The 25242-nt window shown below is 36.8% G+C and overlaps 1 protein-coding gene across 1 annotated transcript in view; it reads right to left on the reverse strand.

The window, feature by feature from the left end:
- RIC1 (RIC1 homolog, RAB6A GEF complex partner 1) overlaps positions 1 to 25242 on the reverse strand; it is a 110659-nt gene that overhangs the window by 80586 nt on the left and 4831 nt on the right. The window contains 1 exon segment of the mRNA XM_047767674.1: positions 7743 to 7850. Coding sequence (XP_047623630.1) covers positions 7743 to 7850 — 108 coding nt within the window.

Below are 25242 nucleotides of genomic sequence, written 5' to 3' on the forward strand. Positions count from 1 at the left end.
TGCCGGGGTGCCGCCCTTAAAAAAAAAAAAGACAAAAAAGGAGTAGCAGTGGGATGCAGGTTGAGGTCAGATCACAAGCTGCCCTGAATACTAGGTTAATAAGTTTGGAACATACTTTGAATTCAATGGGAAGCCACCAAAAGGTTTGAATATAAGAATAACATAAGAACTATGATTTAGAAATAGCTATACATAATTAAGATGCATTTCAAGTAGAGGGAAAAAAACAGCTGCAAGTTTTGAGTTGTAGGTAATCTACACAAGATCTAAAGGTCTGTGCTAAGGTGATGACAATGAGAATAAAGAAAAAAGGATAGCAGTAACTTAAGAGACAGGACTTAATAACATATCAGTGTTTGTGGTGGGAATGCAGAATCAAAGGACTCCAGATTATTCCCTATAAGAAAAGCTGAAACAAAAATACTTATACACATGTCTAAATACGCTGGTGCTATTATTTTTCAGATAGAGTTCTAGAAAAGAGACAATACTTAAAACCCATTTTAATGCTCCTTATGCATGGTATATATTGCCTAAAACTAAGAGAAACTGTAGGGATAATAATGGCCTGGTATTACAAAAATGATATTCTACTTCTGATATTCAGAAAAAACACTCTCCCAAACACCATGCACCAATCCTTAAAATGGTAAAGGATTTTTCCTCACACTTCATTAAAAAAGTGTGAGATATCTTTCTAAGGTACAAGTTGATAAGGTGGTTCTGTTGATGATTCCAAAATAGAATTCTGAATATAACTGATATATGAGAGTACCCAATGACTATACTGAGCGTGGGGAGAAGGCCATAAGAAAATTACATGGGGATGGCTGCTTTGGCTTTGATGATGCACAGAAAGAGAATGATGCTGTATTGCTCTACAGGTCATACAACTGACTATCTTCCTTACATAGTCTATCATATGATTTTTTTGTAAAATCACATTTCAAAGGACCACCTAAATTCAACTTTATTCCACAAGTTGGTAGAATTAAACAACCATGTTAATAGCAAAAAGCAGTAAAGCAAAATTATTAAGACTTTGGAATTCTAGATGCAGATTTCATTGGTTAGAATTCCATGATCAGTAATGTGATCTTAGATACACAGTTATCTATGTAATCTGGGGCAGGTGCTTTAACTTATCTACCATAGTTTGCTCAACTATATAATGGGAATAATGAAATCATCTATCTTAAAAGGACTGTTATGAATGATAATTTAAACACACATAAAAGGACTTACATAGTAGAAACTACAAAATAACTGAATCTTTAATAGTTAACTCATAATCAATACAGTCCACATAAGAAGCTAAGAAAATGTAAAATATTTTTGAAGAAAAAAAAGCAAAATTAGTGAAGCTTCAAAATCCAATTAAACAGATTATTTATTAAGTTCATTTATCTAATACCTACTCCAAGATAATATAAAAATTTTTAAGATAATTTTAAAATGAACCTTGATATCTTTTAATACAAAAGACTGCAAAGAGTGACAGCCTTACTGAATAGATAATACAAAAATACCAGTGATCTTCCTAAATCATTACTAAAAAACTAATGGTTCTTCAGAGTTCCCATCGTGGCTCAGTGGTAATGAACCCAACTGGTACCCATGAGGACACAGGTTCGATCCCTGGCCTTGCTCAGTGGGTTAACAATTCGGCCTTGCCATGAACTGGGGTGTAGGTCAGATCTGGCTCAGATGCAGCTCAGACCTGGCGTTGCTGTGGCTGTGGTGTAGGTCGGCAGCTAAAGCTCTCATTCAACCCTTAGCCTGGGAACTTCTATACGCCAAGGGTACAACCCAAAAAAGAAAAAAATAAATAAAATAAAAAACTAATAGTTCTCCACCTATATTATTTTTCATTATTTTACACTATAGTGCAAACAATGAAAATAAAAAATAACCTCTTCTGCAGGCAGAGGCAAATAAGTGCTGAACAAAAGCAAGACATGGCTTAAGTTAGTGTCTGGATTCAAATAAGATGGAAAGACCAGGCCCGCATTTCTAACCTCCTTCTTGTTTCAGAGTAAAACAATTACCAAAAAGTATGCTAGATGAGCCTGGAGGATGTTGTCAGTCTCCAAGATCTCTTAAGCTCTCTTGGGAGAGAATGGGTGCTGAGAGACCAAGTAGAGGAAAAGTTGTGCTTTGCCACTGCTTGAGGCTCTGGGCCAAGACCTAGAATTTCAGTTCCCTAAGTAAGCTTAAAAAGCAGAACCCTGAAAGAGCTGAATGTGACTCTTTCCAGAAGTGGACAATGACAGGGCCATCCACTTAACAGTGCTGACTCCAGCAGGCTTAGAGTAGAGGATACACTGGTGTACTGAATTTCTCCCAGACCTCATGGTCTTGAGAATTCTAGGACTATTCCACTCGGAGAAAGTGCCTGAGAGCGAAGGGAACAAACTAAGTCTCAAAATAAGACAAGAGTTTGCGACTTAATTTGCCTCAGTAAATGGTCCTTCAGCTGGTCTTTACTGCCAGAGACTTATGCAAAGGTCTGACCACATAAAGAGAAATGAGGAGTTCCCATCGTAGCTCAGTGGTTAACAAATCCGACATGAGGTCTTGGGTTTGATCCCTGGCCTAGCTCAGTGGGTTAAGGATCTGGCATTGCTGTGAGCTGTGACGTAGGTCACAGATGTGGCTTAGATGTGGCGTTGCTGTGGCTCTGGCGTAGGCTGCCAGCTACTGCTCTGATTGGACCCCTAGCCTGGGAACCTCCATATGCTGTGGTTGTGGCCCTAGAAAAGAAAAAAGACACAAATAAGTAAATAAATAAATAAATAAAAATAAAGAGAAATGAAAAAACTATTACATGGAGACTGAACAACATGTTACTAAAAGCCAATGGGTTGATGATGAAATCAAAAATGAAATTTAAAAAAACCTCAAGATAAACGACAATGAAAATCAAACCATACTATATCTATGGGACACTGCAAAAACTGTCCTAAGAGGTAAGTTCACAACTATACAGGCCTTCCTCAAAAAACAAGAAAAATTTCAAATAACCAACTTAAACTAACCACTTAAAAGAATTAGGAAAAAGAAAGCTTAAAGAAACTTGGAGTAGTTTAAAGACCTGGATATAAGACATAAAACTAAAAAACCTACCAGAGGAGAACATGGGCAAAACATTCTCTGACATAAATCACATCAATATTTCTTAGATCAGTCTCCCAAGGTGAAAGAAATAAAAGCAAAAATAAATGAATGGGATCGAATCAAACTTATATAAGCTTTTGCGCAGCAAAGGAAAGACAACCTACAGACTGGGGGAAAATATCTGCAAATGATGTGGCCCAACAAGAGCTTGATTTCCAAAATATACACACAGCTCATACAACTCAATAACTGCAACAACAAAACCCCAACCCCAATCAAAAAATGGCAGACAACCTCAACAGACATTTCTCCAAATACATACAAATGGCCAATAGGCTCATGAAGAGATGCTCCACGTCACTAATTATAAGAGAAATGCAAATCAAAACTACAGTAAGGTATTGCCTCACACAGGTCAGAACGGCCATGATCAAAAAAGTCTACAAATAATAAATGATAGAGAGGGTATGAAGAAAAGGGAACCTTCCTACACTGTTGGTGGGAATGTAAATTGGTGCTGCCCCTATAGAAAATATTATGGAGGTTCCTTAAAAAACTAAAAATAGAATTACCATATGATTCATCAATCCTACTCCTGGGCACATATCCAGAAAAGACAAACACTCTAATTTGAAAAGATACACACACTCCAATGTTCACAGCAGAACTTTACAACAGCCAATTATGGAAGCAACCTAAGTGTCCATCAACAGATAAATGGATAAAGATGATAGTGTATACATACATGCATACATATGTACATACACGTGTGCGCACACACACACACACAATAGAATATCATTCAGCCACAATAAAAAATGAAATGGAGTTCTCCTGTGACACAGTGGGTTAAGGATCTGGCATTGTCACTGCAGTAGCTTGGGTCACTGCTGTGGCGTGGGTTTCATCCCTGGCCTGGCATCTTTCACATGCTGTGGGTGCAGACAAAAAAACAAAATAAACAAAAAGAATGAAATAATGCCATCTGCAGCAACACAGAAGGACCTAAAGATTATGATACTGAGTGAAGTAAATCAGACAAAGAAAGACAAATACCATATGTTATCACTTACATGGGGAATCTAAAATATAATACAAGTGAACATATTTACAAAACAGAAACATATTCACAAATATAGAAAACAAAATTTATGGTTACCAAAGGGGAAAGTGGGTCGGAGGAGGGATAAATTAGGAGTTTGGGATTAGTAGATACAAACTACTATATATAGAACAGATAAATAACAGGGTCCTATTGCATAAAACAGGGAACTATATTCAGTATCTTACAATAAACCATAATGGAAATATGTGAAAAAAATTACATATATAAATATATATAAATATAACACAACACTGTAAATCATACTTGAACTGAAAATAAAGTTAGTGTTTCCTATCATGAAAATTAATTGCAGGAATTCCCGTCATGGAACAGCAGGAAGGAATCCAACTAGGAACCATGAGGTTGCAGGTTCGATCCTTGGCCTTGCTCACTGGGTTAAGGATCTGGCGTTGCCATGATCTGTGGTGTAGGTCGCAGACAAGGCTCAGATTCTGCGTTTGCTGTGGCTGTGATAGATCAGCGGTTATACCTCCAACTGGACCCCTAGCCTGGGAACCTCCATATGCCATGGGTGTGGCCCTAAAAAGCAAATAAATAAATACATAAATAAATAAAAATTAAAAATCAACTGCAAAGTCTCCTCTTAATGCGAGTCTATAATGTGATTTTTTACACATATTTTAAAATGTCCTTTCAAACAAGTACTCCGAAATAGTGATATCAATCCATATTTTAAACTGAATATATTCATCACTTGGTAGGTAATTATAAAGTCTAACTAGATTTCTTTTCCTATGTTTGGCCTTTTGACATGTCATCCCATTATAGAGTAGTCATTTCCAATTGAAAGTTAGGGGGAAGCCCTCCTCATTTGCACAATTAATGGATTTTGAAATACAGAAATTCCTTCTGCAATTGCATTAAGGTCTGAAAAATGCTATTAGAACTGTAGTTTGAGCTTAGGAAAATATCTACTGCTAATTTTTATGGAAATTGAGATCGTACTTCTTCCTACCTATTGACAGCAGTAGAAGTATAAAAAGCAACCTGACATTACTTGTAATTCAAACATTTTAGTTGTCATCAAAATGGCTTAATCACGTATCAATTTCACATATAAACAGTTACACATTACAGTTTTAGACTGAATTCATTAGGAAACATTTTCAACTCTACAGAAAATCTATTTTCCAAAGTCATTCAACGTCTCCTAAGTGGTTAAAGGTGGTTCTTCAAGTTCAAAAAATTTCAATCACATACCTGAGCTAAAAAATTCACAATCAATCTTTACCACAGACTGCTAAGCCATCAAATGGCTGTGGGCTTAGACAAGTGAGTATATACAGCCTCTATTTCTAACAAAAACTTAATATAACCATAGGTTTTTTTTTTTTAAATAATGGATTTTTATTTATTTATTCATTTATTTTGGCCATTTCTTGCGCCATTCCCGCAGCATATGGGAGGTTCCCAGGCTAGGGATCTAATCGGAGCTGTAGCCACCAGCTTACACCAGAGCCACAGCAACGCGGGATCTGAGCCGCGTTTGCAACCTACACCACAGCTCACGGAAACGCCAGATCCTTAACCCACTGAGCAAGGGCAGGGATCGAACCTGCAACCTCATGGTTCCTAGTCGGATTCGTTAACCACTGCGCCACGACGGGAATTCCCTAACCATAGGTTTTAAATGCTTACATGTGCATAAGCTTTGTCAATATGTCCAACTAAGCCTTTTTCTGCTCCATATTTGTATCGCTATAAATTAAAACACCTTAGTGGAGTCTACGTAAGGTTGTACCGAATTAGTGTTTTCTCAACTTGTTTTAAAATTTTTCCATAAAGTTGTTTCAAAGATGCTGTTCATGAGGAGTAGTTTTAGTCTGTCATTTCACTCTGCCATGACTATTCAAATAAACAACTGAGCAGTGTTAATACTCATCAATTTATCACATGAACCAATTTATCACATGAGCCATTCTGATCGAAACTTCATTTTAATTTTTAATTTTTGTGATGAAATATTTCATTTTAAATTTTCTAATGTTTCCTCCCTACTAATTACAGTGACTTGGGAATACTGTGATGACTACTTAGTTGGGTAATGTCAACTTCTATTGTATTCTTTTGGCATTGCTATAGTGTCACTGCATAATAAACACAATGTTTTACCATCTAATTCAATAATAAAATAATCCACACCCCTATATGCTTTAAAAGCATGATGTATTTTTCTCTTCTTTTATTCCTTTAACATAACTGGCACTCACTAGTAATAAAGATAATATGAAATGTCACAGTATAGTGATAAGCATGGCACTTAAACACTGGATTTATAAATGCCATATAATTTATAGAACACTGAGCAGAAGAGTTGAAGAGATGAAGCACCACATAAGGTCACTGTTGGGACTACTCAGTGCAGCTGCTGTACCTTGAAAGCAGACATAGAGAATACAAAAATAAGTGTTTTCATGCTTTAGCAAAAAATTATTTATGGACAATAAATTTTAAATTTCATATGATTTTCAATTGCCAAAAATAATATTCCTTTTCTATTTCGTTCGATCATTTAAATATGTAAAACTATTCGTAGTTCACGGTCCATACACAAATAGGAAGGCAAGCAGACATGGTACATAGCTGGCAGTCTATAAAGCTTTGCTTTAGAAAGTAAGGAACTGCTCAATATTTCTAATTTTATAAAGCCATTTTCAGATGACTAATCCAGTCAGCATTACATAGCATGAACAGGAGAAGGACTGAAAGCAGAGAGATAAATTAGCATAGTAATTAAGAGGACAGTAAATGGAATCTAAGTACCTAAGTTTAAAGCCCTTCTCTCCAATATACATTATCTGTGTTATCTGTGGATAAAACAATTTCTCAGATCCTCAATATACTAATCCATGATGAAGGAAAACAATATAGCTACTCTGAAGTGTTGATTTAAAGATTAAACAGATAATACACATAATCTGGTTATAACAGTACTTACAAAGAATATGCTCAATAAATGTTTACCATTTATCACTGGTAATTCAAATTAGGTGATGATAACTGTACAAAGGATGACAATTAAAAAGTTGAAATTGAAAAGGTAAAATTAACCAGATCTAAGCACATTAACGGAACAAGGAAATACAGAAATAGACCCAAATAGATATGAGAATTTAATATGATATAAACATATAAAGTATCACTTTTATGAGACATCCTTGGGAATAAAGAGCAGGATTTAAAACATAAATTTGAGGGTACCATGTGATATAGATGAGAGCTTTAAAAACCTGGATTAGACTTCAAGGACAAAACAGAAAAGTAAGAAGAACAAAAAGAAAAGGATAGAAGCACCAGTTAGAAAAGGGAGGAAGTATAAAAGTCAAGAAAGAAGATATGGTTAGGAGTAACCTAAAGAGAAGCTTCAGTACCTCAATTCCTATCAAAGAAAGTAAACATTAATGGGTATGCACTAGTGAAAGGAACTCATCCAAAGGAGTCAAATTTAAATACAATGTAATTATTTCATAAAAAACACAAAGTTGAAAATTCTACTTACTGACACAGCTATCATGGTACTATCTGGCCTCCATTCAGTTTGCTTGTAGGATCCAAACTGAGAAGATGATTTTGCAGGTTCCTTGTACGTTACAATTAACACACTAGGCTGGAAGAAAACAGTTTTATTAATATCTCATAAAAATATATATGAGTAAAATTTAAGATAACATCATGTAGTTTACTAATTCTAGAAGTATAACGAAAGGCAACATAATCTAATATTAAATCATAAGCATAAATAGTCCAAGCAAATCAACTAATAAGAACCATAAAGACAGTCTAAATAAGCCTGTATCTATTAATGAAATTGAATTGATAATAACCTTTAAAAAGACAAATAACCAGTCCTAGATGGGTTCACTAGTGGATTCTATCAAATATTAAAGAAAAAATTATGTAAATTTTATAGCATCTCTTCCAGAAGATAAAAGCAAGAGAATACTTTTTTTTTTGTCTTTTTTTAGGGCCACAACCTGCTGCGTATGGAGGTTCCCAGGCTAGGGGTATAATCGGAGCTACAGCTGCAGGCCTATACCACAGCTCACGGAAACGCCGGATCCTTAACCCACTGAGCAAGGCCTGAGATCGAACCCACAACCTCATGGTTCCTAGTCAGATTCGTTTCTACTGGGCCATGTCGGGAACTCCAAAAGCAGAGAATACTTTCTAACTCCTTCTATGAGGTCATCACCATCCTAATACTAGAACCAGAAAAAGCATTATAAGAAAATAAAATGACAGACTAGTATCTCTCAAGCACATAAATATAAAAATTACCAAGAAAATATTAGCAAATCAAATCCAACAATGTATAAAAAGAATTATATACTACAATCTAGTGGGATTTACTACAGGTCTGTAAGATTGGTTCAATATTTGAAAATCAATTCATGTAATCCATCACAACAACAGACTAAAAGAAGAAAAAAAATCACACAAACCTATCAATAGTTGCAGAAAAAGAATTTGACAAAATCCAACACACATCCATGACGTAAACTCTCAGCAAACCACCAACATAGGGGAACTTCTTCAACCTGACAAAGAACATCTACAAAAACCTATAGCTAGCATCATACTTGCTGGAATAAAACAGAAGCTTTCCTGATAAAAGATTAGAAACAAGTTAAGGATATCCCCTCGCCCCTTCCCATTTCAAAAATCATACTGGGAGTTCTAGCTAATGCAGTAACACAATGAAAAGGAAATAAAAAATATACAAATTAAGAAGAAATGTAATTGTCTTCATTCTTAGATGACATGTCTGCCTATACTAAAAATCAGAAAAAAATGAACCAAAAAAAAAACTGGTAGAAATTATAAGTGATTATTATAGTAAGGTTGTAGGATAGAATGTTAATGTATAGAAGTCATTTGCTTTCCTATGTATCAGCAATGAACAAGTGGAGTTAGCAAACAAAAAATATTTAGATATAAATTCAAAATGTGTATAAGATCTATGTGAAGAAAAATACAAACTTTTAATAAGCAAAATCAAAAAAGGATAAATAAATGAAGATATTCCTCGTCTCTGAATACATCTTCCAGTTCTCTGAAGATGTTCCATTCTCAGCTTGATCTACAGAGTCAACACAATCCCAATCAAATCACAGCAAGTTATTTTATAGATATTGACAAATGGATTCTAAAGTTTATATGGAAAGGCAAAAGACCCAGAATACCCAACTCAATACTGAAGGAAATGAACCAAGTCAACAGATTGATACTACTCAACTTCAAGATGTACTATAAAGAGACAGTAATAAAGACAGTGTGGTTCTGGCAAAAGAATAGAAAACAGATCAATGAAACAGAATAAAGACCCCAGAAACAGATACACATAAATATATTCAAGTGACATTTGACAAAGGAGCATAGGTAAAACAACAAGAACATTAACAGTCTTTTCAACAAATGATGTTGAAACAACCGGACATCCACTTTCTGGCACTACAAGAAGCTCCATAGGATCATGGTTTGCATGTTTTTACAAACAGAAACTTATGCGAATACACGTGTGGTTCATTCTATCCTTCTTTACTTGGAACTTTTTTCTGACAGTGAGAAATCAGGCTATCATTTTACACCACTAATTTAGTTCTTTGTTTAACCCTATTACATGTATATAGTATTTTGGAATTGCTAACTATATTCCTATAAAAAAAACAAATTTACCAAATAGAATACAGTTTTTATGGATAACTTCATTTACTTTAGCCTTAGAATAACCAGTTACAATGCCATTTTCCAAAGTTACATAGGTTATCCCCTTAAAAAGCTTTTTTTTAATCTCTAAAAGTGAAATTCAATAGTTTCTGAAGGGCAAACAAAGTTCCAAACACATTAAAACTGCTAGACATTAGCTGTTTGTACTTCAAATACCAATTACAAGTTAAAAACAAATACCGAGGGTGGGGAGTGACATTAGCAAAATGTCAGAGTAAGAAATCCTAGACTCTCTTTCCCTCTACAACAATTCACAGAAATATCCCCTTATGTGAGAAATACAGAAACTAAAGGCACCTCAATGCTGGATAAACGTGAGATCAGATTCATTAAAACTAGTAGGGAAATTCAGGACACCTTCTCAACACAATTCTGACCACCAATACAGTGCCATACAATGACGATGAAACCCTCCACCTCCCAGCTCATCCCTGTGGAGTAAACTGGTGATCTGTGTGTCCTATGCCCTAACTTTTCTACAAGGGCTCCCCAGAGGACAGACTTCTATCTTGCCAGTCTTAAAGCACTGTCAGAATCAGCATAATCTAGCTACCTGGGGGAGAAAAGAGTCAGGAGCTTGGACTGATGGTCATCACAGCTCCTCTCTGCAGCTTAGCACAGAGTTAGCAGAGAAAAAATTCCAGCTCTCAGCTTCTCCCTGGGAAAAGAAAGAGTTGGTTCATACATCCAAAATCCTGATTTCTATGGGGGCTACTTAAAGGAATGGGTTCGGTCTTACCTGCCTCAGAGTGCTGACAGGATCTGAAAAAAATCTAGTTGCCTGAGGGCTCATGAACCCAGAGAAAGAGGTTTGGGCAGGCAGCTGCCACAGCCCCTTCCCTTGGCAAAGCACAGAGCAAGCAGACAACCGTAGGGAGTTAAAGAATTAGTCCACAACTCCAATGCCCCAAATTTTCTGGGGGCTGCCCAAAAGAGTTGATCTGTCTTGGCTTCCACTGGACATTGATGAGACCTTACATGATTTAGCCACCAGGGAGCTAATGTGAACGGAGACCAAGGTTTGGGCTGGCGATTTCCAATATTCCTCCCCAAGCTAAGTACAGAGCATGTGGATGAAAAAAAAAAAAAAAAAAAAAAAACAGTTCTCAGAATCTCCCTTGGGAGGGAAAGAATTAGATAAAATATCTCATAATCTAATTTTTCTGGAGGACACCTGAGAATGGCTTCAGTCTCACTTGTTTTGGTGCTCTGAGGGGATCCAGCATAACCTAGACCAGGGGCTGCAAGAACAAAGTTAGCATGTTGGACTAGCATGAGGTTTTGAATACAATCAGAATCTCTGGCTGAGCAGACTAGTACAGATCTTCTACTGTATGAGCCCAGTTCATGAAGACTGAAGAAGTAGCTACTTTGTCATTAATGCACAGCCACCAACACAGAGAGTCAAGGAAGATGAACCAACAGGCAAATATGCTCCAAAGGAAAGAAGATAAATCTCTATAAAAAGACCCTAACAAAATAGATAGATGGTTTACTAGATCGGTAATTCAAAATAACCATCATAAAGATGGTCACTGACGTCAGGAGAAAAAAAAAATACAAGAACAAAGTGAGAATTTCAACAAAGATATGTATGTGAAAAATGCTCAATGTAAACACAAATCAAAGCCATGATATGAGGTACCACCTCACACCTGTCACAATGGCCATGCCAAAAAAAAAAAAATACACTGAAGACACAAGTGTTGGTGAAGATCTGAAGAAACTAGAACCCTTGCACACTGTTGTTGAAAATATAATATGGGTCAGCCAATATGGAAAAAAGGGAATCCTAAAAAATTAAAAATAGAAACAACTATAAGATTCAGCAATCCTCCCTCTGAGTATTCATCCAAAGAACTGAAATAAAAATCTGGAAGATATATTGGCCCTCCCATATTCTCTGAAGAACTATTAACAACCACCATGGGAACAAAAAAATTCCTACTTAAGACATGAGTAACATATCGCTTCTTGCTATAGCTTAAACAATAACGACATCAGCCCAACTCTCGGGCAGAATATGGCTTGGACAACCAGAAACTAAAGGGGGAGAAGAATAGCAGATTGGCTAGAAGTGGACAAAGGGAACTTTCTGGAGTGATGAAAATGTGAATCCTGATTGGAATAGTCATTTTATCAGTATATACACCTGATTTACAGTGTAAATCAGCCCACTAAAAATTTGCTAAAGCTCTGTAGCAAAGAAACCTCTTCAACTTTAACACAGTATTTTCGCAGCTGATTTGGTCTCCAACCCTTTAAACAAGCAATGACCAGTTCTACAAACCTACTTTGGTATATATCCACCATGGAAGCCACCAGCCATATGTTATTGAAGTTTTTAATTTATTAAGAATTTAGTAGGGAATTCCCAATGTGGCTCAGTGGTTAACGAATCCGACTAGGAACCATGAGGTTGCAGGTTCGATCCCTGTCCTTGCTCAATGGGTTAAGGATCCGGCGTTGCGGTGAGCTGTGGTGCAGGTCTCAGATTCGGCTTGGATCCTGCGTTGCTGTGGCTCTGGCGTAGGCCGGCAGCTACAGCTCCGATTAGACCACTAGCCTGGGAACTTCCATATGCCGCAGGTGCGGCCCAAGAAATGGTAAAAAGACAAAAAAAAAATAATAATAATTTAGTAAATTAAAATCAGTTCCTTACACTAGACTCATTTCAAGTGCCTATGTGACTAGTATGTACTGTATTGGATTGTGCAGATGTAAAACATTTCTCATGTTGTAAAAAGCTTGGTTGGATAACCTTAGTACAGACACAGAGTCATAGGACGTTTTTATTTACTCTTAGTACCCAACTTCTCAATTATTATGGAGCATTACAAAGACAGAATGCTACGGATATAATCATGCCCCCACCCGAAGATAAGTTAAAGTCCTAACCCCCCAGTACCAGAAAGCACTTTTTATACAGAAAGATTCATGCATAACTTACATCTGCATTGTCATGTGTCATAACGAAATATCTGATAGACTTCTTTAGACATACATGTTTTTAGAAAAAGAAGCATTTCTCTAAGGAGTAAAATTTCCTCCTAAAATGATTTTTTCATAGAGTCAACAATTTTAACTGCATTGTTTTCTACTATTTATAGAGTCAGAATAGTACTTACTAATGTCAATGCAAAATATAAGTCACTAGAGAGGTGAGACTGAAGACTGCTAGTTATCTCCTTATGTAAAAATTTAGCAGTTCCATAAACCCATGTTACTGTACATTTTTCTTTTGTTTCAATATGGGTACAAGCATAAAAACATGAGGTTTGATATGCCTTCTCTCAGAGAAATTATTCATTTTGAGAAAAGTTTATAAAATACATATACCTGTCAAAATCCACTTAAGAGCAACACTTTACTATACATGAAAAAAAAAAAGCCCAAAAGTAAATAAATAAATAAGCCAACATTGATATATATTGAAGGCTATTTACAACGGCAGGGAAGATTGCTAATATGCTTTAGATGATTTTCAAAAACAGTTTTCTGGTTAACTGTTGACCACCCGTTAGGTATTATTTTCAAATCAGACACAGGCACTTTTATCAGTAACATACAATTTCTTCTACTGATACCATGTCAGCAGTGTTGAGTAATTTATGCTTCAACGTTTCTCAAATTCCAAAGTGCAATTTTCCTTAAGAGTGGAAGCTAAGGACTGTGACTGATGATTCAATCTCAACACCAATACTCTAAGGATTAAACTGAGATGATCAAGTTCATGTACAGGAAGATAGTCAATGAACTTTGGCTATTTTCTTTCTTCCCTATAAGAAATGAGTAATATTTGAGAAATAGCTGAATGCCACTTTCAAGCTCTTAAAACCAGGCTCTTTGTTTATTACATTGTTATTCTTTATCCTGTGCAAAATTACTTCAATTAACAGGTACTCTTCGGAGTTCCCATCGTGGCGCAGCCCAAACAATTCCAACTAGGAACCATGAGGTAACAGGTACAATTCCTGGCCTCGCTCAGTGGGTTAAGGATTCAGCATTGCTGTGAGCTGTGGTGTAGGTCACAGACATGGCTCAGATGTGGTGTTGCTGTGGCTCCGGCATAGGCCAGCAGCTGTAGCTCCGATTATACCCCTAGCCTGGGAAGCTCCATGTGCTACAGGTGCAGCCCTAAAAAGACCAAAACAAACAAACAAACAAACAAACAAAAAAAACTCTTGAGTAAAAACAATTTTTTAAATTAATTTCATGAACACAAAATAATAATAAAGTATTCACACTAGATATGCTTAACTTTAATCCAACCAAGCCTTTTTGTTTATTGTTGCTTTTTGCATTTTAGAACCACACCCACGGAATATGGACATTCCCAGGCTAGAAGTGAAATCGGAGCTACAACTGCCGGTGTACACCACAGCCACAGGGAAGCAGGATCCAAGCCACATCTGCAACCTACACCACAGCTCACTGCAATGCCAGATCTTTAACCCACTGAGCTGGATCAGGTATCGAACCTGCAACCTCATGCTTCCTAGTTGGATTCGTTTCTGCTGCACCACGACAAGAACTCCCAACCAATTCTTTAAACATAACTTTCACCTTACAAGAAATACAGAAGATTCAAGGAAAACATTAACTAAACAAATTCAGAGTGTGAGAGCAGTCTTCATGAAAATCTGGCCTGATCTACCAAAAACAAAATAAATCTATATAATTGAAAGTAAAAGAGGAAGAGAAGACTGTCCTAGGTTAAGCGATAAAAATCTCCAGGTTACTATATGAGCAATCCAATGAATGCACAACCCTTGAGTAGATCTTTATTTCAGAATTTAAAAAAAGGTTATGCAAGTAATTTGGGGAATACTGGGGAAATTTTCAGGTCTAACTCCGTAACAGAATATATTGGGGAAATATTAAATTTCACATTATGGCTAGGTACATGAAAGTCATTTTCATTTATTTATTTATTTGTTTGTTTGTTTTTTAGGGCCAAACCTACACCTAGGGGCCAAACCGGAGCTACAGCTGCTGGCCTACACCACAGCCACAGCAATGCAGGATCTGAGCCTCATCTGCAACCCACAACAGAGCTCATGGCAACAGCGGATCCCTAACACACTGAGCAAGGCCAGGGATCAAATCCATATCCTCATGGATACTAGCTGGATTCGTTGCCGCTGCACCACAATGGGAACTCCCCATGAAAGTCATTTTTAGAAGATGCATAAAAAATAGTTAGGTACCAGTGCCATGTCCTGATGCCTGCAACTTTCAAAGAGTTTCCACAAAACATAGGCACATACATATACACCCAAGCAAATAAATGATGAAGAAAATGTTGACAATTGTTGATTCTAGGAAGTGAATATCCAAATGTCCTGTATGTTTTAAAATTTTGATAAAATTTTATAAATAAAATAAGGGGTTGGTTATATTCTTAAATTAGAAAATGAAACTTAAATCTCATGAATTACGGAAACCAGTGCTAGTCCCTCCAGAGAAGCATTTCAATTAAATCCTATGTGTGTACTCAATTGGAGCTAAGTAGAGGTAGAAATTTCTACATAGAAACCCTATGAAGGTAAGCAAGCTCTATAATTTATCTCTATTTCCTAGCATATTGTTAAGTGTCAACTTAATTGGGTCAGAAGACCAACATACCTCAACAACAAACACATTATGGTGTCAGTAATGAGGACTCAAGTCTTATGTACCATTTGGCTTGGAGTTTTCACTATTACACACTATTTGCATATCATATAAAGAAAAAACACGTAACAGAACTTCAGAAAGATTTTTATAAAAATTGGTTTAAAAGTTCCCATTGTGGCTTGGAGGGTTAAGAACCCAAAACAGTATCTATAAGGATGTGGTTTCCATCCCTGGCCTCACTCAGTGGGTTAAGGATCCAGTGTTGCCATAAGCCATGGCATAGACTGCAGATGCCGCTCGGATCCAGTGTTGCTGTGGTGTAGGACAGCAGCTGCAGCCCGGATTTGACCCCTAACCTGGGAACTCCCATATGCCACAAGTGCAGCCATTCAAAAAAAAAAATTTTTTTTAATTTAAGTTGGAGTTAAAGAAATGGACTCAGTTACCTGGAAAATAAACTTAGGAAGACTACGTAATTTTCCTATTCCAGAAAAATAGTAAACATTTTAAAATACATATTTTTCTGGTTTGAAATATACCTCCTTGAGTTCTCACCTATCTCACCAACGGGATAGGTGGCATTTCTGGAGCACTCGGACACAGGTTCGATCCCTAGCCCAGCATAATGGGTTAAGGATCCAACACTGTCACAGCTGCAGCACTGATCACAACGGTAGCCCAAATGTGATTCATGGCCAGGAACTCTACATGCCGTAGGGAGGCCAAAAAAGAAAAGAAAGAAGAAAAAAAATATACCTCCATGTTTTAAGATTTTTCTTCTTCCTATCTGCCACCTTGCCAGTTTAATTTCCTAAGTCTTCCCTCAATTCAACATTAGAATCAGCAGAACCCAAGCTTATCCACTATCTGCCCGCTAGTTTCAGTTTCCTCATTTGTAAAATAAAAAGGAAATGTCTAAAATCTTAAAACCTCCATGTTTTAAGATTTTTCTTCTTCCTATCTGCCACCTTGCCAGTTTAATTTCCTAAGTCTTCCCTCAATTCAACATTAGAATCAGCAGAACCCAAGCTTATCCACCATCTGCCCGCTAGTTTCAGTTTCCTCATTTGTAAATAAAAAGGAAATGTCTAAAATGGACAGGAAGCCTCTACTTAACAGTATCATTTCATTTAAATAGAATATACTAAAAGGTTGTAGGCATTGTGCTTGAAATGTAGTGGACACTTAAACTACATTTTAAGTCTGAATAGATAGTGGGCACTTATTAAACTATCTTTTAAGTCTGAATAAAACTGTTTAAATACGGTTTTATTTAAGTGAGTTGTTGCTAAGGTATGTTTCAAAAAAACTGTTTCAAGTTCTATTGTTCTTATTTTATATGAGAAACAACATGGGACAATCTCCAAAATCAGCTTTGGCATTGAGTGTGGTTTGAATCTCCAGGTCACACAATTGTTTTATTTGAGCCTCACTTTTCATTTTCCTATCTGGAAGACAGACCAATCTCACAAAATTACTCCAAGGACTGATGAGACAATATACATAAAAAACTTAAACAGAGAGTGACATAGAATATGCACTCAATACTTATTGCTTTGTATTTGTTATCTTTTAGATATTTAAGGTCAGTGAGATTTATATTTCATGTGACTGAGAGTGGACAAAAATGAACAAAAAGTATCACTCTCATGCTTCGAAAACAAGTAATACTGGGAGTTCTCTTATGGTGCAGCTGGTTGGATCCAGCATTGTTGCTGCAGTTGCTGCTGTGGTGCAGGTTCCATCCCCAGCCGAGGAACTTCCACACATGGTAGACATGATCAAAAAAAACTTTTTTAATTAAAAAAAAAAAGTGATACTGATGGTGGCAACAGAGGCAATGGCTTTTAAAGAAAGTGATAACAATTATGGTAATGTTAGACAAATGAAACCTAAAAGCTATTGAAACTGTACTGTAAACAACCAGGTTTCAAACTTATTCTCTCCCCACTACTTCACAACTACACACATGCACACACATACTAAATCAAATAACTCAGTCTCAAAAACAGTAAGAAGAAAGTATTAATTACATCAACAATTATACATGCTTGAAGAGAAAAACTAAGGAAGTATTTCTTCTAAAATATGACTGAGAATTATGACAAAAATAGTTAATTTGATTCAGTTTACCCCATTAAGACTTAGGGAAACAAGGAGTTCCCGTCATGGCTCAGCAATTAAAAACTTGACTAGCATCCATGAGGACATGGGTTTGATTCCTGGCCTCGCTCAGTGGGTTAGGGTCCGGCATTGCTGTGAGCTGTGGTGTAGGTCGCAGACGCAGCTTGGATCCAGTGTTTCTGTGGCTGTGGAGCAGGCTAGCAACTACAGCTCCAACTGGACCCCTAGCCTGGGAACCTCCACATGTCGTGGGTGCAGCCCTAAACAAACAACAAACAAACAAAAAAAGACCTGGGTAAACATAAAATTGCCTAGCAAAAGTTTAATCAAAAGGACTTCCAACAATGACACAGTGAAGAGACTGACAAATCCTCTCATCCTAAAAGAAGTGAACAAAACTGTTAAACACTTCAGATACAACTGACCCTTGAATAACATAGGTTAGACACGCATAGGTCTACTTATGTCCAGATTTTATTCATTAAATATGTACTACAGTACATCTTGATCTATGGCTTGTTGAATCTGTGGACTCTGAAACATGGACACAGAGGGCTGCCTGACTGTAAAGTTACACGAGAATATTCGACGACAGGGAGGGTCAGTGTGCACAACCCCTGTTGTTCAAGGGTCAACTGTACTGTACTAGGAAAGTGACTGATGGCATATATATTAAGACCATTTTATTGATGGAAAAAACTGCTGAACCTAGGTAAGAACAAGAGCAAAAAATGATGTTCTTGCCAAGTACTGTTCTCATCCCTTCGCCAAAGCTTGGTAAGCAGTGGTGCCACCGGGGTGGGGTGAGATGATAGTGAAAAACCAGCGCTTTGCTGTTAAAGGTAAGTTGCCTTGATGTGGAGCAGAATGCAATATCTACAACACTGATGATAAAAGTAGCAAATTCTTAGAAAACGAAAATCAGAAAGTACTGCTAGCCAGAGTCTGCAGATCAACTTTGAGGAAGCAGCACATCCCTCAGCCAGCCAGAAATTTAACAGGGAAATCCTAGAATTTACAGTCAAAAGAGGGAGGGAATAGGGAAGCTTACTATACATCCTTGGCTCAATTGGAGGCAGAACTTATAAAACAGGAAAAATCCTGAAGGGGGAGTTCCAGTTGTGACCCAGTAAAACAAACCCAACTCATACCCATGAGGATGAGGGTTTGATCCCTGGCCTCACTCAGTGGGTTGATGATCCAGGGCTGCTGTGAGCTGTGGTGTAGGTTAGCAGCTATACTCCAATTCAACCCCTAGCCTGGGAACTTCCATATGTCACCAGTATGGTGCTAAAAACAAACAAACAAACAAACAAACAAACAAACCCTGAAGGACCCAAGCTCTCCAATCATCCTTGTCTATGAGGGAGGCAGTATAAAAATGCACAGATAAGACCATGGAAAGGCCACGCTCCCGACACATCCTGGCTTACTAGGCTGTTCGCGAGGAAGTTCCAGAAGGGCCTAGCAGGAAGTAAAAAGCCGGGACAGACATAAAAAAATCCTGAACTCTGCCAATACACCCTAACTCACATATTAACCCACAACTTTATTGGCTCAAGATGTTTGAACATGTAAACACTCACTATGCAGATATAGAGGCAACTCCTAGAAAGCCAAGGTAAAAATAAAAATAAGAAAAATAAGCAGAGATATTAGTCAGTGGCTGTATGTTGCAGGGGTGCAGGGGAGGTTAAGTTTTGCAGATTAAGGCCAGGCAACTTACTAAAAAATAATAAAATAAAAAGTCAGCAACAATGATCCTTAGAAAACAGACTCTAGAGTTGTTATAATAAATTATCCCAAATGCCCAATTATCAACAAAAAAATTAAAAGATAAACAGTGACCCAGACTGAAAGAAAAAGATACCATCTGTGAGAGGGCCCAGAACAGCAGGCAAATAATTCACACGTCAGTCAAAATAAACATGTTAAAGAAACAAAGGGGTTTGTGGGTTAAGGATCTGGCGTTGCCATGAGCTGTAGTGTAGGTCACAGATACAGCTCAGATCTGGCGTTGCTGTGGCTCTGGCATAGGCTTAGTTCCAATTGGACCCCTAGCCTGGGAACCACCAAAAAAATTGAAATTAACTTAAAATAAATAAAAACTGAACTAACTGAAAACAAAATTAGAACTTATCAAAGTGACGGGACAGGAAGTGAAAAGGCAAAACACAGAATTTTTAAGTCAGGAGAAACATTTTTTATGACCTACAATGAGAAATACATGTTGTTATACATTTATCCAAACCCAGTGAACACAGATACCAAGCGTGAACTCTTAGGTTAACTATGAAGTTTGAGTAATTATGATGTCAATATAGGTTCATCCTTGGTTTAAAAAACAAAAAAGTACCACTGATGATTGATGTTGATAAAAGGAGAAACTATGCATGTATGAGGAGGAAAGTATATGGGAAATCTATGTACCTTTCTCTCAATTTTTACTGTAAACTTGAAACTGCTTTAAAGAAAAAAAGGAAAAAATAATGGAGTACAGCCAATACAGTGCTTAGAAGAAAACTTAGAGCTTAAAATGCCTAAATTAAAAAAGTAATGCCTATAATTAATAATCACAGCTCTCAACCTAGCAAAAGTAAAGCAAACTAAACCCAGAACAAAGTGAAGAACACAATTTTTTTAAAAAATCAATGCAGAAATCAAAAACAAAAATGAAAACAGAAAATAGACTAAAATCAAAAGCTGGTTGTCTGTAAAGATCTACATGATTGATAAAATTTTAGCTAGACAGATGAGACAAGTCCATTAAGATTCCATATCAATTTTAGAATGGATTTTCTTATTTCTACAAAACACACTGGTGGAACAGTATTGAATCTGTAGACTGCTTTAAAAACTACAATGTGACACTTGCATGATAAAATAGTCACGTTGATCAAGAGACCAGAATAGAAAAATACACAATTAAATCCTTATATTTATGGTGGATTTTTTTTGGTCTTTTTAGGGCCACAGCTAGGGGTCCAACTGGAGCTGTTGCACCGGCCTACGCCACAGCTACAGCAACTGCCAGATCTCAGCCATGTCTACGACCTACACCACAGCCCGCAGCAATGGAGGATCCTTAACCCACTTAGAGAGGCCAGGGATTGAACCCATATCCTCATAGATACTAGTCAGGTTGTTAATCCACTGCACCACAACAGGAACTCTGGTCAATTGATTTTTGAAAAGATGCCAATGCAATTCAATAGGGGAAAAGAGTCTTTTCAACAAGCAAAGGTAAAACAACTGGATGTATATGTAAAAAAGACTCAACTTAGATCTTCACCTCAAATCACACAAAAAAAATCAAACTAAAACATGACAGATCTTTATAGAAGAGTTCAAATGATATAATTTATAAAAGAATATAAACAACATGTTTGTGGTTTTGGACTGGCCAAAGGTTTCTTAGATAAGACACAAAAAGCATGATTCATAAAAGAAAGAAATGATAAGCTAGACCTCACCAAAATTAAACTTCTGCTCTTCAAAAGGTGCCACTAAGAAACTGAAAAGACAAATCACAGATTGTGATAAAGTATGTGCAAGTCATATATCTGATAAAGAATAGGTATCTAGACTATACAAAGAACACTTGTAAATCATTAAAATGCACACTCCAAAATAAAAAAAAGGACAAAGAATTTGAATAGACATTTTACCAAAGAAGGTATACAAATAGCTAACAAGTACATGTAAAGATGCTAACCATTTTTAGTCTTTAGAAAAATACAAGTTAAAGCCACAAACACAGTAAATGGCTATAATAAAAAGAATGACAATCCCACGTGTTAACAAGCATGTGGATAAACAGACACCTTCAAACACTGCTGGTGGAGATGCAAAATGCTACTACCTTGGAACATTTTGGCAGTTTCCTAAAAAGCTAAACACAAATATACTATATGACCTAGTAGTTCCATTCTTAAGTAGCTTCCCAAGAGAAATGATAATATATATTTACAAAAAAATATATATAGATGTTTATAGTAGCATTATTCATACATAATGGTCCCAAATTAGAAACAAACCAAATATCCATCAACTGGTCAATGAACTAAAAATATAGTCTATCCATTAAATGGAATAACACTCAGCAGTAAAAAGGAGTACTACGAAGTGTTATGCTAAATCAAAGTCAGACACAAAAGACCACATATTATTATGATTACATTTATATGAAACTTACAGAAAAGCCAAATCTGAAGGGACAAAAAGCATAACAATGATTTCCTGGGGTTGGAGTGAAAGCAGAGGCTGACTGCAAATGTGCATATAGTTTTGAGGTTGTTATCAATCCTCTAAAACTAGATTGTGATGATGGTTGCAAAACTATAAATTTACTAAAAATCATTTTATTGTAATAATGTATTTGATACACCTCAGTAAAACCATATGAAAATTAAACCTCAGCAAATTTTAATGTATTATCTACAGTAATATCCAAATTTTCATATGTAAATTTAGGTGCGTCATATGATGTATCATTGAAATGATGATTGAAACAAGGCAAATTCCTTGGGGAGATAGGTTTGTGATAGCAACTCAAAGCAAAGAAATTATAATGAACTCAGAAGAGAAAGCAAGATACCTTGATTTCAACCAAATGATGGTTGCTGCTCAATTTTTAAAAATTAAGTAATGTCTTACTCTGTGGCAAGTCTGAATTCTAGAATATTTTAAAATGTTTATATTGTAAATGTACTTATTTTAATTTGATAAAATGCATAAGGTGGCTTCATTTGGCAGTAAATGGAATGCCTCAATGCAGTATTTTCTATACTATCATTTTAGGTGACATATAAGCATTGTATTAAATATTTAATCATATACAAGAAAATAATTTTTTGCAAGTTTTTTCAACCCTTCTGATTTAGGTTAGAAGAAAATCTGTATGAGGTGCTAGTTTACTTCTAAACCTCTCATGTAATCTGTAAACTGCCCCCCCCCTCCTTTTGGTCTTTTTTGCCTTTTCTAGGGCCTCTCCTGTGGCATATGGAGATTCCCAGGCTAGGGGTCTAATCGGAGCTGTAGCCTCCGGCCTACGCCAGAGCCACAGCAACGGGGGATCCCAGCTGCATCTGAGACCTACACCACAGCTCATGGCAACACCTGATCCTTAACCTGCTGAGCAAGGGCAGGGATCAAACTCGCAACCTCATGGTTCCTAGTCGGATTCGTGAACCACTGCGCCACAACGGGAACTCCTAAACTGCCCTTTTAAAAAAGGGTAAGAGCCTTTGGCAGGAAACTAGATTTTCATAACATTCTTTTCATTACTGTATGAGGGTTAACCTCAAACAGTAACCCTTTATTCATTCAAGTGATGCTAGCTTTCTATTTGTGGTAAAGATATAAATCTTTTTTTTTTTTTTTTTTTTAATTTTCAGGCTGCCCCATGGCAAGTGGAGCTCCCAAGGCTAGGGTTCAGATCTTAGCCACCTCAAGCAACACCAGATCCTTTTAGTCCATCATGCCAGGCCAGGGACTGAACCTGCATCCTGGCACTGCAGAGACAACACCAATTCCATTGTGCCACGGCAGGAATTCTTAAAAATTTATTTTGAAACAGAATTTCAAGTCTAAAAGGCTGGACAGGTACTACAGGGACAGGACAAAAATTTATGAGTGAGGCATTTTAAGAACCTAAATTCAGGAAACTTTGTTTTCCATGATAGAAAAGCACACAGTCAGAAAAACACTCAGAAGGAATGTTAACATGTAAAATGGATCATGTTAATGACTCAGAAGCACCTGAAGATGAGTAAAATGTCTTTACTTAAATGTTTTTATACTGCTTCTTTGGTGTGTGTAACTTTCTTTTTCCAAAGATCACATCAATATAAACATAGTGGGAAGCAGGAATTCAACTGTCTGTAATACTGTGCAGTAGTTTAAGTTTTGATAAACTATAGATTATCTAATAATTATAAATGGACCCTCTAACATGTAGCACTTTTTCCCCCAGCTTTGAGATATGACTGAAATATAACACTGTGGAAGTTTAAGATGTACATGTCAGTTTGATATACTTATACATTGCAAAATGATTACCACCATAGTTTTAGCTAACAGCTGTATCATGTCACATAATTACCATCTTTTTTTTTTTGTCTTTTTGCCTTTTCTAGGGCCACTCCTGTGGCATATGGAGATTCCCAGGCTAGGGGTCTAATCGGAGCTATAGCCACCGGCCTACGCCAGAGCCACAGCAACACGGGATCCGAGCCACGTCTGCAACCTATACCACAGCTCATGGCAACGCCGGATCCTTAACCCACTGAGCAAGGCCAGGGATTGAACCTGCAACCTCATGGTTCCTAGTCGGATTCATTAACCACTACACCACGACGGTAACTCCAATTACCATTTTTTAATAGCGAAAATACTGAAGATCCACTCTCATCTCAATAACTTTCAAGTGTATAATTCAGTATTACCAACTACACTCATTCATCTTACAACTAGAAGTTTATACTCTTTGACCAATATCTCCCCTTTTCCACCACCCATTCCCAGGCAGGCCTCTCGTATCCACCATCCTAGTCTGTTTCAATGCATTCATCTTGCTTAGGTTCCATATATGTTAGTGATTGCATATGTTATTTGTCTCTGTCTGACCTATTTCACTTGGCATAATGCCCTCAAGGCCCATTCATGTTGCTGAAAATGGTAAAACGTCCTTCTTTCTCATGGCTGAATAATATTCCATTGTGTTTATGTACCACATCTTTATCCATTCATCCACTGACAGTTATTTAGGTTACCTCCTTATCTTGGCTATTGTGAATAACATGTGCTAATTTTCTAACATAATTTAGACTGTGTAATGAAAAAGTATTTACTTTATCTTCACTTATATAATCCTAATACAAGTTTTCTGATTTGGGTTTTTTATTTATTTATTTATTTATATGCCCACACTCACAGCATGTGAAAGTTCCAGGGCCAGCGAACAAATATGCGCCAAAACAGCAACCCAGGCAACAGCAGTGACAACACCAGATCCTTAACTGGCTAAGCTACCAGGGAATTCCACAAGTTTTCAGATTTTAAGTTGTAAACTATACTCCAACTTTTTTAAGTCACAGGTCAACATTTTAAAACCTTCTATGGAGTTCCTCCTGTGGTTCAGCAGGTTAAAGACATAATGTTGTCTCTGTGAAGATGAGGGTTCAATCCCAGGCCTCACTCACTGAGTTAAGGATCTGGCATTGCTGCAAGCTGTGGCAATGATCACAGATGCAGCTTGGATCCAGTGTTGCCAAGGCTGTGGCACTGGCCCCAGCTGCAGCTCCGATTCAACCCCTGGCCCAGGAACTTCCCTATGTTGCAGGTGTAGCATAAAAAGAAAAAAAAAATCTTCCAGTTATTAAAACTAGAAAAAAATTCTGTGCCATGCATAAGACAGATATTCTAAATTCATTATTTTTAAGACACACATTAAGCATCTGCTTTGTGCAAAGTATTAAGGATAATACAAAATAAGATTACTTCTAAATTAACACAATATCATAAATTGT

The sequence above is a fragment of the Phacochoerus africanus genome, chromosome 2 (genome assembly GCF_016906955.1).
Source record: "Phacochoerus africanus isolate WHEZ1 chromosome 2, ROS_Pafr_v1, whole genome shotgun sequence".
NCBI lineage: Eukaryota > Metazoa > Chordata > Mammalia > Artiodactyla > Suidae > Phacochoerus > Phacochoerus africanus.